The sequence below is a fragment of the Trypanosoma cruzi genome, genomic scaffold, assembly GCF_000209065.1.
Source record: "Trypanosoma cruzi strain CL Brener 1047053513145 genomic scaffold, whole genome shotgun sequence".
In the NCBI taxonomy this organism is placed as follows: Eukaryota; Euglenozoa; class Kinetoplastea; order Trypanosomatida; family Trypanosomatidae; genus Trypanosoma; species Trypanosoma cruzi.
Window position 1 is genome coordinate 52,265 of NW_001849332.1, and position 21,471 is coordinate 73,735.

General features: G+C 55.4%; 5 protein-coding genes and 4 pseudogenes across 5 annotated transcripts, besides 15 other annotated features; 2 read left to right on the forward strand and 7 right to left on the reverse strand.

Annotated features, from left to right (window-relative positions):
- Positions 1-1,434: part of a sequence feature (areas not merged during assembly with more than two copies in the genome that could not be assigned to a particular haplotype) that runs on past the window's edge.
- Tc00.1047053507237.270 (mucin-associated surface protein (MASP), putative) lies at positions 1,386-2,276 on the reverse strand (the record flags this gene model as incomplete). The annotated part of the gene is made up of 1 exon (XM_814494.1): positions 1,386-2,276. One exon carries the CDS (start codon positions 2,274-2,276, stop codon positions 1,386-1,388), a length of 891 nt encoding a protein of 296 aa, XP_819587.1.
- Positions 1,435-1,559: a sequence feature (heterozygous, Esmeraldo-like haplotype).
- Positions 1,560-1,756: a sequence feature (areas merged during assembly that could not be assigned to a particular haplotype. This can correspond to areas where the two haplotypes were merged or to regions with more than two copies in the genome that were merged during assembly.).
- Positions 1,757-3,878: a sequence feature (heterozygous, Esmeraldo-like haplotype).
- Positions 2,008-2,033: a microsatellite.
- Tc00.1047053507237.280 (mucin TcMUCII, putative) lies at positions 2,741-3,370 on the reverse strand (the record flags this gene model as incomplete). Its single annotated transcript, XM_814495.1, has 1 exon — positions 2,741-3,370. The coding sequence occupies one exon, from the start codon at positions 3,368-3,370 to the stop codon at positions 2,741-2,743; it is 630 nt and encodes a 209-aa protein (XP_819588.1).
- Positions 2,853-2,974: a microsatellite.
- Positions 3,557-3,592: a microsatellite.
- Positions 3,879-7,765: a sequence feature (areas not merged during assembly with more than two copies in the genome that could not be assigned to a particular haplotype).
- On the reverse strand, positions 5,391-7,472 carry Tc00.1047053507237.310 (annotated as a pseudogene).
- Positions 7,766-8,717: a sequence feature (heterozygous, non-Esmeraldo-like haplotype).
- Positions 8,050-8,931, forward strand: Tc00.1047053507237.320 (uncharacterized protein; the record flags this gene model as incomplete). Its single annotated transcript, XM_814496.1, has 1 exon — positions 8,050-8,931. One exon carries the CDS (start codon positions 8,050-8,052, stop codon positions 8,929-8,931), a length of 882 nt encoding a protein of 293 aa, XP_819589.1.
- Positions 8,718-13,326: a sequence feature (areas not merged during assembly with more than two copies in the genome that could not be assigned to a particular haplotype).
- On the forward strand, positions 10,951-12,063 carry Tc00.1047053507237.340 (mucin-associated surface protein (MASP), putative; the record flags this gene model as incomplete). Its single annotated transcript, XM_814497.1, has 1 exon — positions 10,951-12,063. One exon carries the CDS (start codon positions 10,951-10,953, stop codon positions 12,061-12,063), a length of 1,113 nt encoding a protein of 370 aa, XP_819590.1.
- Positions 13,327-13,767: a sequence feature (heterozygous, Esmeraldo-like haplotype).
- Positions 13,768-14,802: a sequence feature (areas merged during assembly that could not be assigned to a particular haplotype. This can correspond to areas where the two haplotypes were merged or to regions with more than two copies in the genome that were merged during assembly.).
- Positions 14,072-14,096: a microsatellite.
- Tc00.1047053507237.350 (mucin TcMUCII, putative) lies at positions 14,360-14,908 on the reverse strand (the record flags this gene model as incomplete). Its single annotated transcript, XM_814498.1, has 1 exon — positions 14,360-14,908. One exon carries the CDS (start codon positions 14,906-14,908, stop codon positions 14,360-14,362), a length of 549 nt encoding a protein of 182 aa, XP_819591.1.
- Positions 14,472-14,531: a microsatellite.
- Positions 14,803-21,471: a sequence feature (areas not merged during assembly with more than two copies in the genome that could not be assigned to a particular haplotype).
- Positions 15,683-16,393, reverse strand: Tc00.1047053507237.353 (annotated as a pseudogene).
- Tc00.1047053507237.356 lies at positions 16,883-18,643 on the reverse strand (annotated as a pseudogene).
- Tc00.1047053507237.359 lies at positions 19,906-20,847 on the reverse strand (annotated as a pseudogene).

The following is a 21,471-nucleotide window of genomic DNA, read 5'->3' on the forward strand; positions in this document are numbered from 1 at the left end:
GAGAAAACGACCAATTCCCGATGCACTTATTCCCACCGGCAGCAACAACACGCTGGTCGCCAGCCGTCATTCCTCAGCACATCCAGGAATGCCGAAAAGTGACGTGGAGCTGTCAGCCAGCAATGCCACAATCCCCGCACACATGTCGGCTCCACCAGAGAAGACACACAAACTACAATAACAACACCCTCCACATGTCATCCGAACATCATTCCGACACACCGCGACACGCAAAACAGAAGTATTCGTCACCCCAACGCACCTCCCCACACAATCAAATAGTCCACGCACCACGCACGGCAGCAGCCCACACCCGTCTAAACAAATGTTCTTCGGATCAGTGTTATCCACATGCTGCAGTGGGAAGTAAACAAAAGAGACGGGCGGCCAAACCCCAAAAGAGAGCAACGACTGGCCGCAAGTCAACGGAGCGCAGCCACTCAAAGGAATTCAGTCCTCATGCCCTCAATCTCCCACCTTCTCCCACAAAAGTCCCACAAAATTAACATCAAATGCACTGTTAAATAAAGCCGCCCTGCAACACCAAACAAAGCCGCAATGCCTCCTGCTGCCATCCGGGCCGTTGTTGTCGCCTTCACGGGAACAGACGCCCATTGGCTATTTAAAACGACGTGCTACACCTGCAACGCATCTCCTGCGCTGTGAGGCGCACGTGCCTCACTGCCACCAGAGACGCCCACGCACCGTCGGTACGCACCACATTGTGAAAGAAAAAGGAATACACCAGAGTGAAAACGAGGCACCCGCTGGCAACCGCGTCGCAGGCATCATCACAAGCAGCACCAAAACCGCTGCAGTCAACTGTGGGGTGACGTGGATCAACTGCCGCATGGCTTATTTGGAAGAAAAAACGCGGTGGCTTTACAAGAATACGAGTAGTTGCCATTTCCTCGGCAGGATAAACAATATGAAAACAAAAACAAATATTCAGGCATATGCACTCAAAGCATGCCGCCAATCAAAAAGGCAGAATGGGTGCACTCAACCACAACACAATTAAAACAAAAATAAAACCGAAGCGTGGGACGACCAGCGCACACACTCTCATTGCTCCCGTAAAGCAAAACACACACACAGGGGGAGAGAGAGAGAGAGAGGTCGCCCACTCAATGCAATAAAAACAAAACAGAAACAGTTACGGTGCTCCGCCCATGCAGCCAGGCAGGACGGCAGCGGTGCGTGTCGTGCAAAAGAGAGCACCAACGGGCCTGCATGGGTGTGCATGCAATATATACAATGGGCACATTATGTGTGTGCTTCGTGGGATGAGGTGAGGGCGAGAGTCCATGCAAGGGGACACACACAGAGAGTGGGTGAAGGACGAGTGTGTGTGCGGGCGGTGCACGGCTCTCTCTCCCTCACTCTCACGCGGCCACCACCACCGCAGCCGCAGCCGTACACGCAACAAGAAGAAGAAGCAAAAGAGGGGAGGTGGTGTGGGAGACAGCGGTGATGCCGTCACTGGTTTGTGTGTTCGTCGTATCAGTTGTGTTGGCGGTTACTGTCGTTGCTTTCGTATCTTCTCCAGTCCCTTCTGAGCCTTTGTCTTGATGGCTTTGTGGTGTGGCTGCGGACTCTGGCAACGGAACATTTTTTTGACCTTCACTCGTGGTGTCTTCGCCATCCTGTTCGCGGGAACCAACACCGTCTTTTGGAGGTGGAGGATTTCCTCCCGCAACTCCCGCAGGCAGTGTGTTCTCTCCGTTAACTGTTGTGAGTGGATTCTCTACTGCAGTTGTATTTTTGTCGGAGTCATTCTTTTCTTCAAATTCCGGTTGCGTAAGAATGGCTTTTGATTCCCGACTGTCGGAATGAGAAATGCCCTCTGCAGATACAATTGCCTGGTGATTTTCCTGCTCACTGCCACTTAAATTCGTTTCCCTGGAATCCGAGCCCAGTGCAGCTGTTCCTCCTTGACCACCCTGCCTTCCTATTGGTTTTTCTTCAACTTCCACCCCTCCATTTTCTTGGCCATCACCGTCTCCCTCACCATCATCATCATCATCATCATCTTCTTCTTCAGCATTAATTCCGGGAGATGCGGGTGGTACTTCTCCTTTAACAACTGGCGCCTTATCTTTTAAGTCTTGGGAATCTTGTGAAGACGTTTCAAGTCCTTTTGATTCCGGCGGAGACGTACCACCATCCTGTTGCGCACCAACTCCCACCCCCGCCTCACATCTACCACCGACACCGCAACACAGCACGCAGAGGGCACACACCAGCAGCACACGGCCAGTCATCATCATCGCCATCACTCCTGTCACTTGCGTGTAGCCTTCAGCACAAACTAACTTCCCGTCAACGCAGAAGAAGTAAAAGAAAAGACGAGTCACACAGCCAAAGTAACAGCCACCGCACAGTAACAAATGTCAACACACCAGCAGCAGCGCACACAACATGGGACAGATAAAATCAGTACGATTGCGGAACTCGCACACCGCCCCGCAAACCAGAAGTTTAAAAAGCAATAAGAAACAAGAATTCAAAAAAAAAAAAAAAAAAACCAGGGGCTCAATTGCACATGCATACGAGTGTGTCCGCGATGCGTTCAAAGTTGCGGATGTGGGGCACAACGCGGAGCACACAGCACGGCAGCAGAAGCAAGTGAAGCAAAACACAATCATTATTTTCTCTTGCTTTATACATCAGACCACAGTGGACGCGCGCACAAATCCCCGCGGTTGAGTGCTGGCACGCACAGCCCGCACACACCTCTTCAGCCCACAGCGGTGTACGCCAGCGCGGATACGGCGAGCAGCAGCGGGGCACACACCCACGCAGAGCTGCTGAGGCTGCCGTCGAATTCGCGAAGACGTGACGGTGCGCGGGTGGTAGTCGTGGTTGGCGCCTCTGTAGTCGTTGTCGTAGTCGTGGTCGTCGTAGTTAGTGCCTTTGTCGTGGTTGTAGTCGTCGTGGTAATTGGTGCCTTTGTCGTAGTTGTGGTTGTCGTGTTATTTGGTTTTATTTCCGTATTGGCATTTTTTACACCTTCTCCCGCATTGGCGGCATCTTGTTCCTGTAACGGACCGGGGATTTCTTCTGAAACCTTTCCCGGACCGGAGCCCGCTTTTTCTGACTGTAATGCAGCAACATCCGTATTTAGTCCCAGTCCTTCATCGGGCTCCTCTTCCAAAACCTGTTCCGTCACTTCCACCAAACCTGCTGACTCTTGCGAATTGGACTTCATCTTTGGCTCCGAGATACGACCGTTATCTGGCCCAATTATTGTAGAGGTTATAGTGGTCTCAGTATCATCTTCGTCATCATTTGTTGTCACGCACACGGACGGGCAGCAGCACAGGGCAAGCACCAACAGGGCGCACAGCAGACGGCACATCGTCATCATCGTGAGTGTGGTCGTTCAGTGGTGTGGAGCTGATCTGCACAGTGAGGGAGATGGAGAGCAACAGGGGAGACGAGAGGTGCGGCAAACACACACAGAGGGCACACCACATGAGGAGAGGGCAGCAGCCAGGCATGCACCGTACGCCGCACACCACGCACGACACACACTCCAATCCACGGCAACAGGCACACACACACAAACACATACACACACAGACACACAAACCTGCACTCTTTAATAATTATATTGTGCAATTGTTATGGTCAGTGCATGCGGTCGCAGACAAAAGGAGTGAGAAAAGAGGAGACCACTACGGCTGGACATCAGACTGTAGGCTAACAAAGGATCGAAAAAGGCAAGAGGGCCGCGTCGCGTCGGCAGTCGGTGCGTCACTTGTCTGCAGACCAGGCGTCGTGCGCGATTGTTGTCGCTCATCGTGACGCATACGTCATCGTAGCCCCAGAGGGTGGAACAGCCAGCGCCAACCCAAACACAGTTGTCAACACGCCATTGCCACAATCGTGAAGAGCCGGCTGGCACCACACACGGCAAGAGGGACACACCAAGACACGCCATGCACCAAAGGGACGCATCAAGCCCGCAAACAGTGCGCACCGTTCCAACATTGCAGGGCCCTCACGCACGCACGCACCATCCTCCTCCTTCCTTATCTTCGGCTCATTGCCGTCACATCCGACACCTGCACCTCACAATACCAGAGGGAAACACAAAACAGCTGAAGCTGCAACAACAACAACATTGCCACCTTGTTGCGCTGACGCCACTGCACGAAAGGATGCGCCGACGATGGGAGTCCATCGCGCAGGAGACGAAAATGAGCCCAACGAGACACCCAAGAGCCACACGTTGGCAGTCTTGTCGGGGCTGCCCCAATGCAACTACAACAAGTATTGCCGCAACCACGGAGCCATGCACCCTGACCCACAACGTGTTTTCACAATCAGAACAGCAGGGAGAGAAGGAAGTAAGACACACTACCCACAGTGCAGCAGAGCACCCGAAACACACACAGCCAATCAAAAACGGATGCAAAAAATCGGGAAGGCAGAAAAATAAAAAGGGCGCATACAAATTAAAAGCCAAAGCATAGAAATTATTTTGGGTCCACATTCTCGCAATGACGCACAAAAAAGAAGCAAGGTCACAAAAAAAAGCAAAGGTGTAAAAGATAAAGCCGCATGCACCAATTACGGAGGCAGAGGCAGTCGTCCTTGTCCTTGAGAAAAACAGCTACTGGCACGACCCCGCCTCCATTGGAACACATTTCCTTTACTTTTTACTCATGATTAGAGTACGGTGATTTCCCCTCGTCCCAATCGCATCAAAAAACGTGTGTATACATGTGGTGCTGGGACCTGTCCTTTCTCTCCATGTTACTTCGTTCACACACAGTTTTCACGGAAGTTAAACCCTCTAAGCAATAAAACAAAAATACATTTTCCCAGAATAACAAACAATGCAATAAAAACCGGTCATTTTGCCCATCCCCTGCAAGCAAAAAAGGAAATGGGAAATGCAGTAAGTGTATTATACTGTTATAGCTACGGTTTTGCACATCTTGAGTGCGGGGCCAATGTACCAATTAAATACTGTAGCCCTGCCGCAGTTTGATTGCGCCCAGCCGCCGCGGCTGCTCAAAGAGGCACCACCACTACCGCCGCAGCGACCACAACAAGAAGCACAAAGGGAATGAGGCCAGCAGTAGCAGCAGCCACACCGCCATCACTGTCGGCCTGCTGTACCAACGCATCGGGTATCGTCTGAAAATCGTTGCTGTTGACGGACGGAACCGAAGTGACAGGCGCGGAGGCACTGGGAATCACTGCTGGGCAATCCGCCCGTGGGTCGCCCTCCGCTCGTGCAACGTCCTCGCCGGGTGATGGCGCAAAAAAAGCGTCGGGGCCGGAGGCTCTGTTGGCTCCCTCGCTTCCACTGCCAGGTCTCCTCCCTCGCAGCTGAGTGTTGTCCTCACTTTCGGTCCGCACCCCCGGATCACCCCTCAGACCGGCATGAAGGCCACCACCAGCGACACCCGCAGCCGAAGCACCGGGAGGCTCCTTATCAATGGAGGCACCAGACGCCACAGGAGACAACTGTGGACGAGTATCCTCCGGAGAAGGCGACCCTGAAGCAACCGCAGACTTTTCTGCTTCCTCCTCTTGCTCGTCACCCTGTCCACCCACCAACGCACTCGGAATGACAAGACTGCTGCCGTTGGCGGCAATGGTGCACACCTCGCCGTACGTGGGCACTTGATCTTCTCACCTTTCCTAAAATATTTCAACGTCACTGGGATGTCAGTGTCCTCAGTGCAAGGCTGAAAACCACTTCTGCCGAGGTGCCTCTCCTTCACTGTGCCCTCCTCACACGACACCTGCGCGCACACTCCCTTGACGCTTTTATGGCCATCACCGTCCTTCGTCTCCAGTAATTCCGCGTCCAGGCACCACGAGCCGCCGCCAGTCAGCGACCAAGGGAGATAATACACATTTTCGTCCAAGCACGTCCTGTACGTTGTCCCAGACGATATTTCGTGAAATTCGGAAGATACGACAGGGCAAACGTCCTTATCCACCAGACTCCCCTTGTCTTCAACAATGGTTGCGGTGCACGTCCCAACGTGACGGCGGTCGGAGGTGCAGCGAAGCGTCTCTGTGTCGGTAGCATCGCAGAACATTTGAGGATACTTGGCGGCAAGGTTATCGGTTGTATTGCACTTCTTCTCCAGGAAGTCGCAGCCACTGCGGTGGCCCCAGCTCATCGGCTCCGCCATGCTCCAATTCACGCGGTATTATCCCATATCCGCAAAAGCCGCCATCGTCAGAGCCGTGTAGTAGCCGGCACCGACTGCGGGGGCCATCAGCTCGTCCCGCGCGTGGCGTCCCTTCCAGTGAAGAATCGCTTTTTCCCGAGGGCAATCTTCGTCCTCCAGCTCCATGCCCTCGAGAGAGTCACAACCAAAGTGCGCTTTCGCTTTCTCCTGAACGTGCTTCCCTGCCACCATCCTGCGGTGCGTCCCACGCACACTTCTCTCTCGCTTCTTCACCAGACTCTTTTCTCTCATGCTCTCCTGGCTAAACCCAAGTGCATGCGCAATTTCGTGTGCGGCAACGCGAACGCTCCACGCCGTGTCAGTCATGTACTTCGGATCAAAGTTCATGGCGCCAATGGAAGGGCGAAAATCCGTCAATGTGTTACACGTGGCCGCCCACACAGCCCTGCTATTCGTGCCTGATGGCATAGCAGCAGCGTCGATGATAAAATCTGCATTCGGCACACCGTCACTCTTGTGCCTGGTAGGAATCGTAAAGTGGCTGCACGGTCCATTCATAGCCCTCGGTAAAGTTATCGTCCCACCAGTGGGTTTCACAAGGAGTCGCTCAGTGTGCAGTTTGACAGCACCAGGGAGAATCTTTCGAGTGTGCGATTATGTCTTTGTCTCCGTCAAGACATGCTCTGCTTTGCATGACACCTTTTGCCCCAAGGCGTTGTAGCACTCATCCTCTCCCTCTTCGCAGTACTTCCTCTTCTTGTTCGTGCCTCTCTCCAGATCTTCCATGGAAACCGCAATGCGGATCGGCTCCCAGCCACTGTCGTCATCCTGTGTGGCGACGGTGTACGCCTGCATCTCGCCCTGTCCATTGCGCGGCACCTCACGCACCACTGCAGTCGACAGCGGGCCGTTCCTCCTCATCATCACGTCAAACCCACAGCGGTACTGTGGGGCGGGTGCATCAGCAATACACCCACTGGCGCAGCACATCAGCAGCAACACCAGAAATGGGAAAAGCGGTGTAGCGCGGCGTGGCTGGCGCATGAATTGAGGAAACTGCATTTCTTGTTTTCGTGTGAGTAGCAGCAGCGGCAGTGCAGCCTGGATGCGGGAGGAAAGAAACAAAGGAAAAAAAAGAGTAGGAAAATCAAAATGGCTTTGAGCCAGTAATGCGTCAGAATGCGGCCCACGCAGCGGAGTAACAGGAAACCACAGAGGCGGCCATACACACAGCATGTGCACCGACTCCGTCAATGGGAGAAACCTTCTATCCGTCGTTGACTGAGCGTCCATCACCGTCGCACACATTCCTTATCGGCCGAAACGCTCCCTCCACGCGGAGTGTTTGGTCTGCTCTTCTCGTGGTGTCGCAATATTTGTATGATCGGCCACTCAACATCCGCCAACGGCACAGCACCAGTCCCAGGTGCAGGAGCATCGCACAGCGCCCTCTCCCAGCAGATCATACCCTGTTGCATAACCGCACGGCAACTCCAATTGTGATGCGCAGCCCTGAAGCGGAGATGCAAAGAGTCATGTGGACGGACCTTCTTTCACTGCTGTCCTTTCGGGGAACTCGACAACAAGCGTGCCGGCGGTGCGATCATTATGATCGTTCCATCCGCACTGCCACTGGCCAAGGAAGTTACTGTGAACTCGCCGCGTAGAGGTCACCGTGTCCGCCGTTGCTCTCCCGCCATCCCACGACCACGCCGGCACTTCCAACAGAGCGGATCGGAGCGTCGCCAACGGCAGCCACAGGCGCCAACGCACCGAGTCCAATGGTGCCCGCTGCGACATTCCAAAGCGCGCTGAGAGCTCCTCTAGCAGTGCAGGGGCAGCCCGCTTGTGTGCGGCATGGCGTGTGTGTGCGTGTGCTGCGGCAATGTCGACTGCCGTGTCCGCTGTGGCCACATGGTCTGCCGAGCACAGCCTGAGGATCGACGCCGACGGGAACGGGGTCGCTCTGTTCCGCATCGCTTCACACCGACATTCTGACGAGGACGCTGCCGACCATCGTCTGGGCGGTGGGAACCCACGCGTCAAGTCGCACCTGGTGCGTCTGCTCGGCAATGCGATTGATCGACACCTCAATTTCGTTTTGCACGTCACCGCCGCTGCAGGGCAGACCGTGCCACGCCGCCGTCAGCTGCGGCTGGGCGCAGGAGCTGGTGCGTCCCAGCACACCATGCGATCCTGTCTGGTTGGATGCGTCCACACTGCGTTGCACCACGGCGGCGAGGAAATCGCACCGTGTCCAGCTCCCACTCACCTCCACAGCCTGGAAGTGCGGCACGGCGACAGCTGCACAGCATCGCTCGTCCCACGCGCATCAACGAAGGATACTTCTGCCCACATGGCAGCCAGTCCAGCACCGCTGCGGAGGATCATTGGGTTTCGCGCACCCACACAGCACGAACGCCTCACGCGTCTCCGGTATATTGAGGACGTGCGTGGCGCAATCCGCTTGGAAACCGCACCTTTGCCAATACTTGGGAAGGCAGCGACGACCATTTCTCTGCCGGGAGATGCCGTCCTCAACGGACTGCGACGCGTCCGCCGCCACATGGGGATCTCCCCGCACCACATCCGCGCCCCTCATGCTGAGCACCGCGTTGTTTTCTGGGGTACTGTGAGCTGCAGCGGGTTGGGCGTCCTCCAGCCACGGCACGCCAGGGACGCCCTGGACGGTGTCAGACGATCGGCCGTTGAAGCGGCCTGCGCCTCCCTAGGACCATGTATCTGGATCCGCTGCGCTGCCGTTTGACTCTCCGGACAGCCGAGCTCCCTGGGGGCCTCACCGCACAGCTGCTGGCAGCCTTGCATGCTCCAGCCGAGCGGAGTGTCCTGCCACTGAGCATGGCCACGGACAGTTCCCAGTTTCCCGCCTGGTAGCAGCATCCCAATCGCCCACACGAGTTCCTACCGCCACAGACTCCCTCTCGGCGATGGAGGCGCTATGCCTTGACGCGCTGGCGGTGCACGACGACGTCGGCAAGGAGATTCGTGCCGTGCCACTTTCACTGGTGGATTGAGGCCGCGCGGTTGGCTCCACATTTCTCCCATGACACTGCGGAATCCCACGCAGCGTGACAGCGGACGCTGACGCCATCATGGCACGATCCCTCTCGCAGGACTGCGTCAATGCCTGGAACGTGGACTTCCTCACTGCAGTCAAAAGGTTATGCTGGAACGATGTTCAGGAGGAAAAGTAAGGCGCGCACACCGCATGACAGGCGCCTGTCGGTGTGGCAGAACTCTATTTCTGGTGTCGACACGGAAATCGTTCCCCGAGTTGCGGCACGGTGCGCAGGCGCGGTGCGACTCCTGCCCACTCTTCGACAGGCCTGCGCACGCCCTGCGGATCACAAGCAACCCTTCTGTGTCGGCTGTGCCGTCCCTTCCTAACCGAGGGTGACGGCCCGCCTCTGCCGGAGCTTCTTCCCGACGTGAGCACCGCAGCTCCTTGCCCACCAGCGAGCGGCGGATTGACGTCCTCCTGCCGAATCTTTGGCGGAGCGCATTCTTCCGTCCACAATATGAGGGCACATGCCCGACGTACTCGGCCTGGCGTTCCGATAGTTGGAGAGGGCCTCGCATGCGGATGCCACAATGGCGCCACCGTCCTCTTAGCAGGCGCCTCGCGCGCAGGTCGCCACCGAATTTGCCAGGCATGCCAGCAGGCAACACACGCAGGAAGCACAAACGCGGGTACTCGAGATAGAACAGGGGCTTCCGCCACCGCCTCATCAGAGACGCCACGGGCTGCTGATCCCCCGACGGACCACGGGAGACTCCGCTTCATCCACTGCGGGAATGCCCTCGTCGTTGGGAATTTTGACTGCCCCAGCCCGCACGACGGCCCGTTTGCGACGGAATACTTGCCACTTTTGTACGGACGGCCCTTGCGCTACTCACTCGTTATTGTAGCAGCATACAACAACAACAAAATGACAAGCTGCTTTGTGATGAATATTGGCTGCACTTCCCGTGGAACAACAATCCACGTGGTGTGCGGGGATCATTCCTTCTTTTATTGTTACTTTGCTTTTGTGTTGCTGTGTGCGCTGCACCTATTCTCGTGTGTGTGTGCGTACCCTTCATGAGGGGTGCAGACACGACGGACCGCTCTCGCCGTATGCACATGCGGTGGAGCCTTGTGGGCCGCTCCTGTTTGCTTCTCCCTCTTCCATCTGTGTGTTGGTGCTGCGGCAGGGCTGTGTGTGTGTGTGTGCCTGCTGCCGTGGATTGGAGTGTGTGTCGTGCGTGGTGTGCGGCGTACGGTGCATGCCTGGCTGCTGCCCTCTCCTCATGTGGTGTGCCCTCTGTGTGTGTCTGCCGCACCTCTCGTCTCCCTGTTGCTCTCCATGTCCCTCACTGTGCAGATCAACTCCACACCACTGAACGACCACACTCACGATGATGATGACGTGCCGTCTGCTGTGCGCCCTGTTGGTGCTCGCGTTGTTCCCCACATCCGTCACTTTGAACGCATCCCGAACACACACTTAGGCGTGCGCAGCGGAACTTTGAATATGTTGTTTTTTTTAATTTTTGCTTTTTGTTTTTTAGAACTTCCGATTTTGTGGGCGGTGTTCGAGGTTTGGAATTGTAATAATTGCATCTGTCTCATTTTTGTTTGCGTTGCTGTCATTTGTTACTGTGCGTGATTCTCATTGCTAGGTGGAACGGTGCGTGGCTGTGTGACTTGTCTCTTCTTTCGATTTCACTCTGCGTTGACGGGGAGTTATTTTGTGCTGAAGGCTGCACGCAAGTGACAGGAGTGATGGCGATGATGATGACTGGCCGTGTGCTGCTGGTGTGTGCCCTCTGCGTGCTGTGGTGCGGTGCCGGCGGTGGTTTTTGTGAGGGAGCTTTGGAGGATGAATTCTGCAGTAAGTCATATGTGGAGGCTTTGAGTTTGCTCGCGAATAAGACTGATGATGAGATTAAGGAGAAATACTGCAAACAGGACGATGAAAAAACAACGTGTTTAAAGACGTTGAGGAGTAATATTGCAGATGCGCTGAAGAAAGAAAAGACGAAGGAAGACAGCGCAGCTCACAGAGAGTCTGACATCTCGAGGGATACGGGAGCGTCAGTTGGCAGCTCAAGAGCGAAATCTTCAAAGGCCGCCGGCGCGAATACTGCCGTATTGTCACCTCCGCTTCCTTTAAATGTGATTGGTGGTGTCGATGCCCAAATTCACGGATCAGCGGGTGGTGCTGGCCAACAGCAGCATTCCGATGACGTTCGCAGTGAAGCAGAGCAAAGGAATCACCCAGAGTCGGGGCGCTGCAGCGAAGGCCAAGCTGCCTTGGGCGAATGCAGTCATGTGCCCGCAGGTGACGCAGCGGCGGAGGGATCGCATCAACACCGAGTGGACGTGCAAGACAAAAAGATCCACAAAAAAGAAGAACGTACACCAGAAGCAGGACTGAAGTCGGCCGAATCACGGGAAGGCACGGAGGAAGCACCAGCAACACCGCAAGATCCAACAAATACGGCTGAATCACACGAGGATAAATCCCAGAGAGTGGCTGCACCCGCCACAATTCCTGCAGAGAATGCATTGTCAGGCAGCAGTCAGGAACAAACATCTCAGTCCTCATCTCCCAGTGGCAGTGAAACCACCGGAAGCTTGGATAACGAGGTTCCAGAAGAGACCTCCATAAATACGCAAATGTCTGGTGCACCATTCAACGGTGAAGGAAAACACCGTGAGAGTACAGCTGGGAATGAAGACACAACAAAAGTTGTATCTGCAGCTGTGCAAAGTAATACGGCGACACCTGGCGACAGTGACAGCACCACCGAGGTCTCGCACACCACCTCCCCTCTTTTGCTTCTTCTTCTTCTTGTTGTTGCGTGTGCGGCTGCTGCGGTGGTGGCCGCGTGAGAGTGAGTGAGAGAGAGCCGTGCACCGCCCGCACACACACTCGTCCTTCTCTCACTCTCTGTGTGTGTCCCCTTGCATGGACTCTCGCCCTCACCTCACCCCACGAAGCACACACACAATGTGCCCATTGTATATATTGCATGCACACCCATGCAGGCCCGTTGGTGCTCTCTTTTGCACGACACGCACCGCTGCCGTCCTGCCTGGCTGCATGGGCGGAGCACCGTAACTGTTTTTTATTGTTTAATTGTTGTTAATTTTTTTCTTTTTTTATTCCCCCCATCCCTTCTCTTTTTTGCTTTTGGGGGCAATCACTATGGACTTTTTTTCTTTTCTACTCTTCCCTCTTTTATTTGCTTCTTCTGCACTCTTCCTGTGAGGGGTGCCGTGTGTTTCCGCCCAACCGCTCCACTCGCACACCCACCGACACGCTCATGACGACGGCCCTGTGCGCCTCGCCTGCTGCACGCATGAGGAGGGGCCGCGACGAACGGCGCGCTGAGGGAGCCGTGACGTGTGGGCGTGCGACGAGGACCTGTGAGGCGGAGCACACATTTCTTTCCCTCTTGTTTTGTTTTCTTTGCGGCCAGGGCGGGCAGACACCCGCAGCGCCACACACACACAGCCACACCCTGCCGCCGTGTTTTTTTTTCTTTTTGCTTTGCGTGTGCATTTCACGCGCCGGCAGTTCCGTCAGCATTTCTCTCCCCTCCGATGATTTTTTTTTTCTTTTGCTGCGCTCACTCTCCCGGTGGAGTGACGCGACTCCCGTCATGTCTGCGTGCTTCTCTCAGTCCCCACACACACGAGTGACTGTGCTCTGCGGGCCGCACTCGCACGCCGATGAGAGGGCTGAGGGGAGCAGCAACACGCAGATGACCCCGTGAAATATAAACGATGTGCGGACACATGGAGGGTCAGACGGTTGAAAGACATGCAACTATTTAATTTTCTTTTGCGGGCAAAATGTATGCAGACAGTTTGGTAGGGCTATAAGGCAGCCGGCTGCTTTTTTCTTATTTTGTGTGGAACAATAATGGGCGATTTCTTTTTCATTTATAATTATTTTGTGCGATGGGGTTTATATAAGACGAAGGGGAAAGTTTTTTTTGTTTTAAATAAATCTTGTGTGAATTGGCACTGCTTGGGCTGCAGTGCAGTCATGAGTTTGAGCGGTCTTCTTCTTGTTGTTTCCGTTATGCGTCTCTGCTGTACATTGTTGTGCGTCCCTCCACATACTCTGCTCCCTTTTTTATACTTCATTGCTTTGTGTTTCTGCAGGCACACAACAACCACACACACACAAGATGCACATTGCAGTGGGTTTGAATGCTCCTTTTGCAGTGCATGCTGGCAGTTGCGTGTGGCGGCTGTTCTCTTCCGTGGCCATGAGGAGAAGGGAGGAGAGGGAGTGCGCAGCCCGAGTCTCTTTTCCTGCGGGTGTGGTGCACCGCGTGTGACTGCGTTGAGTTGGGCTCCGTGTTTCATTGAGGGCGGGATGGCAGGAAATTTTGGTGCCGCGTCATGGATGGATGAGGGTTCGCTTGCGCGTGTGGCTGTTGTGGTGGGTGCTTGCTCCGTGTGCGTTGTGTGGTGGCCGCGGGTTTTTGCCATTTCCCTTTGGCTGTGGAAATGAGCTGGGAGGAGATGGTGGTGGATGCTTTCTCGTGGTGTGTGAACTGTGCGGCTGGGCCTGCTGCCCTCTCCTCATGTTGTCTGCTCTCTCTCGCCGTATCCGCTGTGCTCCATCCACCTCCCTCCTGTTCCATTGTTTATCCTTTTGGCTTACCGATCAACTCACTGACTCCAGCGACTCCACTACGGGTGGTGATGGCTGCGATGATGACGATGATGACGGTGCGGCGCCGTGTTGTGTGCGCCGTGATGGTCCTTGCGCTCTCGTGCTGCTGCTGCTGGGAGTCCTGGACATGTATCTGGCGATGCGGATGCGGTGGTTGTGCCGGTGGATGTGTCGTGTGCTCAGAGTGACGGCAGACTGCGATATCACGTGTGTGTGTGTGTGTGTGTGCGTGGAAGAAGTGTTCTGCTGCCAGTGCTGAGGCTCCGTATGAGAATTATACTTTCAGTGGCTTTGATTTGCGCATGCATACGAGTACGTCCGCGATGCGTTCAACGTGACGTATGTAGGAAGCAGTGCGGAGCACACAGCACGGCAGCGGAAGAAAGCAAAGCAAAAAACAATCATCATAATTACTCTTTATACATCGGACCACAGTGGGCACGAACAAATCCCCGCGGTTGAGTGCTGGCACGCACAGCCCGCACACACACTTCTTCAGCCCACAGCGGTGTACGCCAGCGCGGATGCGGCAAGCAGCAGCGGGGAACACACCCACGCAGAGCTGCTGAGGCTGCCGTCGATTCTGCGAAGACGTGACGGTGCACGGGTGGTCGTCGTGGTTGGCGCCTCTGTGGTTGTGGTCGTCGTGGTCGTCGATGCAGTCGTCCCCTTTTCCTGTACTTTTTCGGACTGAATCGGCACAATTTGTGCAACTGACGCAACGGTTGGTGCAGTAGGTGGCTGTAGCAGAACGCCAGAAACTTGTGACGCTGACTGACCAGACAAATGTGATACAACTTGACCGTTGGACGACCCACCGGTTGGCAAATCTTGTGTTTTTTCCGTACCGTTCGAAGTACCCGGTTTCAGGAATGTGGGAGCACTTGGATTTAAAGAATTGGTCCCCGGACGTGTTTCATCTGGTGTGGGCACTTCACCGGAGTCATTTTCTTTCACGTCAACAGTCGCCATCACGCACAATAACGGGCGGCAGCACAGGGCGAGCACCAACAGGGCGCACAGCAGACGGCACATCGTCATCATCGTGAGTGTGGTCGTTCAGTGGTGTGGAGCTGATCTGCACAGTGAGGGAGATGGAGAGCAACAGGGAGATGAGAGGTGCGGCATACACACACAGAGGGCACACCACATGAGGAGAGGGCAGCAGCCAGGCATGCACCGTACGCCGCACACCACGCACGACACACACTCCAATCCACGGCAGCAGGCACACACACACACACAGCCCTGCCGCAACACCAACACACAGATGGAAGAGGGAGAAGCAAACAGGAGCGGCACACAAGGCTCCACCGCATGCACATACGGCGAGAGCGGTCCGTCGTGTCGGCACCCCTCACGGAGGGTACACACACACACAAGAGGAGGTGCAGCGCACACAGCAACACGAAAGCAAAGTAACAATAAAAAAAGAGGAATGATCTCCGCACACCACGTGGATTGTTGTTCCACAGGAAGTGCAGCCAATATTCATCACAAAACAATTCATTTTTCTTTGGCCGTCGTTCATATTCAGCGCACACCACTTCATGCAGGCCTGGTAACCACCGCAGCAGCCGCAGCACCCATACGCGACAATAAGACGCAAAGGATGGGAGGTGGTGTAGAAGACCGCGGTGCTGCTGTCGCTGTCGGCGGTGGTCGCTGTTCCTTTTTCATTGTTGGTGACTGATGTTGTCGTTAATTCTTCCGGCTGTTTGACTGGGAGTGATGTTAAAAAACAATTGTTTCCCTGGCAGTCATTTGATTCCTCTCCTGTCCCGTCGGTTTCTCTGCTCGCCGCTGGAGTCGGCGGGACGCTGACAGGGCGCACAGCACCATCTGACTGAACTTGTTCTACTGTATTCTCGTCCCCAGTCCCATTCCACCAGCTGCTGGGGGCGGTGCAGCGGTCATACCAGAAGCACCAGCAATGGGCTGCGATGCCGGCCGCATCAATCAATGGGTGTTTCCGCAATCGATAGGAACATGCATCGACAGGGACTTCTGCACCGACGCTCGGGGTGGGGGAACAGTGACGACAAACAGAACAGCGCGTGCCACCTCGGAAAATCCGCAGGGCGTATTGGCGCGGGCTGCGTTGTGGTCTTGCGGCGACGGAAATGAATGACGACGCGAGTGGCGTCCTCGTCGTACGTCCCCTCCGGCCACTCCTTGCAGTAAACCCATTGCCTGAGTGCATTGTATTACGCCTGAGAGACGACTTGAAAAATGTTCTTTCCTCTAAATGTATTGTACTCGCATGTGGCCACGGCCGCCCGCAATGCCTCCAGCGAATACGTCTGCGATGCACGGTTAACACATTCCACATCCACTCGTCGTGCGCCATCCAACACCATCTTTTCCTTGGAGCTATGAACAACACCGGGCACACACTCCTTTTCGGCCGCCCACGGCATGCGCCTGCGGTGAGGATCCGGAGAAAGTCCCATTCCTTTTAGCCCAAAGTCATGGAGCTGCCGCCGTTAAGCGCGTCCCGGCGAGGGCAACAACAGCTCGCCGCAGCACTCACGAATGCCCACCTGTTGATTCCTGTGCAAAAAAAAAAAGACAATGGAGGAAAAAGCGTGCACAAATGCCCCGGCAAAAAAAGTCAGCACCAGTGGATGAACACTGAAGCCGTGGGTGCATGCTCCACAAATGTCCTTCCTTTTTCAACCGCCTTCTTAGTTGCATGGAAATGGCCCGCAACCGCACACGCAAGAAACAAAGGTAAAATGCAAGCAGCGCAGCCGTTGAAACACACACACGCGCATCGTATGAAACGCTTCATGGAGAGGAACTGAATGCAGGAAGAAGCGCACACAATCCCCACAGACACCCGCAATCGTGTGTGGTTGCATCTGTTCCACTCTTTGGCCCTCGATGCATTCCTGTGCGTCTCTCGCCGTAAGTCCCACTGCCGTAGGGTGCCAAGTCCCTGGACAAACACACCTCAGGACGCGACAGCGAGGCTTCCCAATGACCACCTCACGGCCATACCTTTTGGATATCTCATGGACCGAGCGCCTCCCGCTGCAGGCCACACCACCCAAAATAAGCAGCACAATGCGCTGAGGAGTTGTGAGGGCAATCGTCCCACCACCACCGCCACCCAGACCAGGATGATTCTTCTCTTTGCCACCACACCCTTGAAATGGCTCGGCGTTTTTTCCTGCTTCTCCACTGTTTTGGCCACCACTCGCGCCATTTGGTCTCATCGCATGTTCGCGCTCCATCGATGCCAACGACAGCCCAATCCGCAGCGTCCTATTCCTGCCCGCCGTCCCAGTAAGCAGGCATGCTTCAGAAACGTATCCCCGTCCGTTGCGGCGCTGCTCGCAGAGGCACTCGTGCTCCTTTCGCTCTGCGCCGACGCCGTGCTGTATCGTTGCACGCTCCCGGCCCTCCTCGTCACATGCTCAACGTTCGCAAACAAATGGGCGTCGAACGTCAGTCCACCGTCTCGGATCAGCTGCTGCTTTTTGGCCTCTTTCAACTCGTCGGTGCTGCTCGCAGTCACAAGCAACAGGAGAAGACGCAGGCGCACTGGCCGGGGCATCGCGGCATCCCTCGTCAGTTGCCATACGCCATCCAGGTTTTTCCTGAGGGATTTGTGCCCAACGGCGATGTTTGTTCCACCTCCCACACCTCCGCCACTCGCTTCACCCAGTACTGTGCCACTAGCGTCGCGCAAAAATCGATGTGCAGCGACAGTCTGGCTTGCCTCTCCCGAAACTCCGGCGGAGCCCGCACCGCACTGCTCAGCTCCGCAGGATTGGCCTTCGGCTCCACGCCCTGCGCCAATCCCGGGTGATACGCGTGGAGTTTTTTCAGCGCCACCGAAAGCTCCTCCACGCACTGTGCAAGGAATCAATGACGGTACGAGCACCAGCACACGTCCTCCTCACCAATTACTGCCGCTTTGAGTCCACACCCAGACGATTCCTACATGTCTGCTCATACACTTTCTTCCCCAGCGGCATCAGTTCATCAAGCAGACACTGACATGTGCGTTGGTACATCAGCGGCGCCACCGTGACACAGCCCCAATCAACGATGATCCGCACCGGGTTGCCGCGGCTGTCGGCGCCCCTAAGCGAAACCCTGCTCGTCGTGGCAGTGCCTGGCGAGCCCTCAAAAAAGGTCCCGGCAAACCCATGGCAGATGCTGCTTCTGTTTTGGTGGCGAATAAAAGGCACACCGTTCTTCATGGCGTGAAAAGCCGCCACAATAAGTGACACAGCAACGTCCAAAACGGACTCTCAATTCGGAAGCAACAGCAGCTGAGAAAACCCATTCTGCATGCTGAGGTGGAACACCAGCACCTCAGGGGCAGCAAAGTCTAACATAATGTCCTTCAAACGCATCGCCCTCGGCGCTATCCGAGCCTACACGAGTTGCTGAGTACTGCGATGCGGAGCGAACCCCAACGCAAAGATGTGTGCATCCCTGTACGGGACCTTTGTCATCCAATCCTCAACCACGCGGCTCACAGACGCATCCTCCACGGCGAAAAAGTAGAGCGCAGGGCTACTCATAATCGGCTGCCGCGGTGTAATGGGGTCCCCGAGCAGCGTCACGCCGTGCTCCATGAGTTTATGGACACGCAGTGAGCAGTTTAGCACAGCCGCAGCATGGGCATCGCAAAAAAAAAAAAACTTTAAACTATCCATAAAAGACGTCAAGCATCTGATGGAATATATGATCCCGCACACAACCACAAACGCCATTGCTAGACTCACGCGGCTGCCCGCTTCCGTCGGCCTTGCTCGCACCAACCCGCCCCGCATACTATGTCAAGCACAGGTCACACAGACAATGTGCTTGGATATGCGTGTGTGTGCGCACATTTCACTCGCACCGGTGTGTGTGTATGTGCGTCTCAGAAAACCTAACAAACACACAAGCAATGCCATGGAACAATATGAAGGCCCCACATCGGCAATCAACACAAGAAGAGCTGTGTGCATCGGAAATACAACCAATCTCAAACACAAAGTCAAACAGAGCGGACACAGCACATGCATATGGAGAAAGGCACCCATTGAAATGGATGTTGTTCTATTGGGCATCCAATGCTGAGTACGGGCAAAGCAGGAGGAAGCACAGTCCCCTTGCAGCGCAACGCCGACCACACCGCAAATCGATAGTGTGTTGCCACGGCGGCAGCAGAGGCAAGCAGAAGAAGCAGCGGACAGGGACAAGCAGCAGCAGCAGTGTCATCACCGGGAGTCGGAGGCGTGTCCTGCTCGCCGTCCGTCACGCTGCTTCGATCCCTGCCGCCAAGAGAAAATTCTCGCGGTCTGTCGGGGCATCCTGGCCGGATCCACTTCTTCTCTGTCGATGGATGCTTCTGAGGAGCAGCCGTGTCGACATCCTTCGGTGGTGTGCCGCGGTCGGTCCCAATGCCCTCCGCAACGGGGACGGACGCCCCTGGCAATCCTTCTTCAGTAGATGCCTGTGAGACCGTCCTGCTCCAAACGCCCTCTTCTCGCCGTCCCACGGAACCACTGGAAGTAGGCCACCGCTGGTGGCGAATATCGTGCACACCTCCGCGTGGTCACGGCAAATGACGTTTCCCCTCATCGTTGGGTCGAGTGGCCCACGCAACCGTCGCTCAGTCCGTGCATGGAACCAACGGACGTTACCTCTTTCAGCCAGTTCCAGATGCACCTGCATGCCGAGGTACCTCAATGCCGCATGAGCTGCGGCACTGAGATATGTCTCCTCTGGGTCCCTCGCATCCGTCGTGCTGGTGGGAAGCGTGTCCAGACACCACGAAGAGGGCTCATCCCCAGGCATCGCAGACAAATGTTCTCCCCTCCAAATAACAGCGGCAGCATTTATCACATCCAGTGCGGAGTCAGTGATGGGGCAACTGTCCATCGGGCGTTTTGCTGACATTTCATGGATACTCCGTCTACACAGCAACCGCTGGAATAACGATCCGACGCGCAGCGTCTGGCAGAAACGCCCGCTTCGCAGAGCATGTGGCGATATTCACTCATGTTCAGTGCGGAGCACTTCCTCCGCAGCAACCGGCACCCCAATCGATGCCATCCGCTCATCCCTCGCGTGGCGCTGCGGCCAGTGCGACTCCAGCGTCCTCCCGTCCCCATCGTCATCCTGCAGCTCCATGCCATCAATGTCGTCGCAGTCGTGGTGCTCACTCGCGGGCATCGCGGCATTTGTCGAGTCTACCACCACCAACAGCGCCCTGCCACGTACACCGGCAACATTCCCCACCATGCTGCGGCCTTCCATTTGCGGGTAGTCGAACCCAAGAGCGTGGGCCAACAGGTGCGCGGCGATGCAAATGTCGAGGCGTCCGTGAAATAAAACTGCCGGGTAAATTGCATGGTGCCAGCGATGGGACGGCCATCCTCCAGCGTGACGCACGGCAGTGCCCACACACCACCAAGCGCCGCAGCCACGCACTGCACCATGTCAGAATTGGCAACACCAGCGGAACGATGCTCATCAGGCACCTTGAACCAACCGCAAACGCTGCCCGTGGCAAATGAGGACACAGACAGCGGACCCTCCAGTGGCCGGACGAGCAGACGATCCGCATGCGGTTTTACAGCAGCAGGGATAGCCTCCTCGGCAAGGATATTACCGTGTGCAGAGAATGTAACGTCATCCTCACAGTGGCGATTGCCATTCAATAAATTCATTGCGTGAGACCAGGAGAAGACGCAGTCCTTCCTGACGTCACACGGGTCTGTTTTTGACGTCTTAATGCGGACGGGCACCCATGGATCCTTCCAGACGCCGCTGCACACCTGCAATGCGTCCAGCGCCCTGAGATGCATTTTCCCCACCGTAAACGAGATAAACCTCGCCGTCGGTACGCACCACATCGTCACGAAATAAGGAATACTTCAGGATGAAAGCGGAACATCCGCCGACAAATCACATCGCACAGATCATCAATAGCAGCGCCAGAAGCGATGCAGACCGTGGGGTTAACGTGGATCAACGGACGCATGCCATACGCCAACGACATTCTTAATGGCTTTACAAGAATACAAGAGGCTGGCACTTCCGCAACAAAAACGAAAACATATATAAAAAAGAAAAATCCAGTGACCGCATCCAAACATGCAGCCAATCAGAAAGTGCAATGGGCGCTCTCAACCACAAAACATAAAACAAAAACCAAAAAGCCGAAGCGTGGGACGACCAGCGCGCACACTCTCATTGCTCCCGTAAAGCAAAACACACACACAGGGAGAGAGAGAGAGAGAGAGGTCGCCCACTCAATGCAATAAAAACAAAACAGAAACAATTACGGTGCTCCGCCCATGCAGCCAGGCAGGACGGCAGCGGTGCGTGTCGTGCAAAAGAGAGCACCAACGGGCCTGCATGGGTGTGCATGCAATATATACAATGGGCACATTGTGTGTGTGCTTCGTGGGATGAGGTGAGGGCGAGAGTCCATGCAAGGGGACACACACACAGAGAGTGGGTGAAAGACGAGTGCGTGTGCGGGCGGTGCATAGGCGCTCTCTCACTCACTCTCACGCGGCCACCACCGCAGCCGCAGCCGCACACACCACGAAACAGATGGAATCAGTGCGATTGCAGAACTCGCACACCGT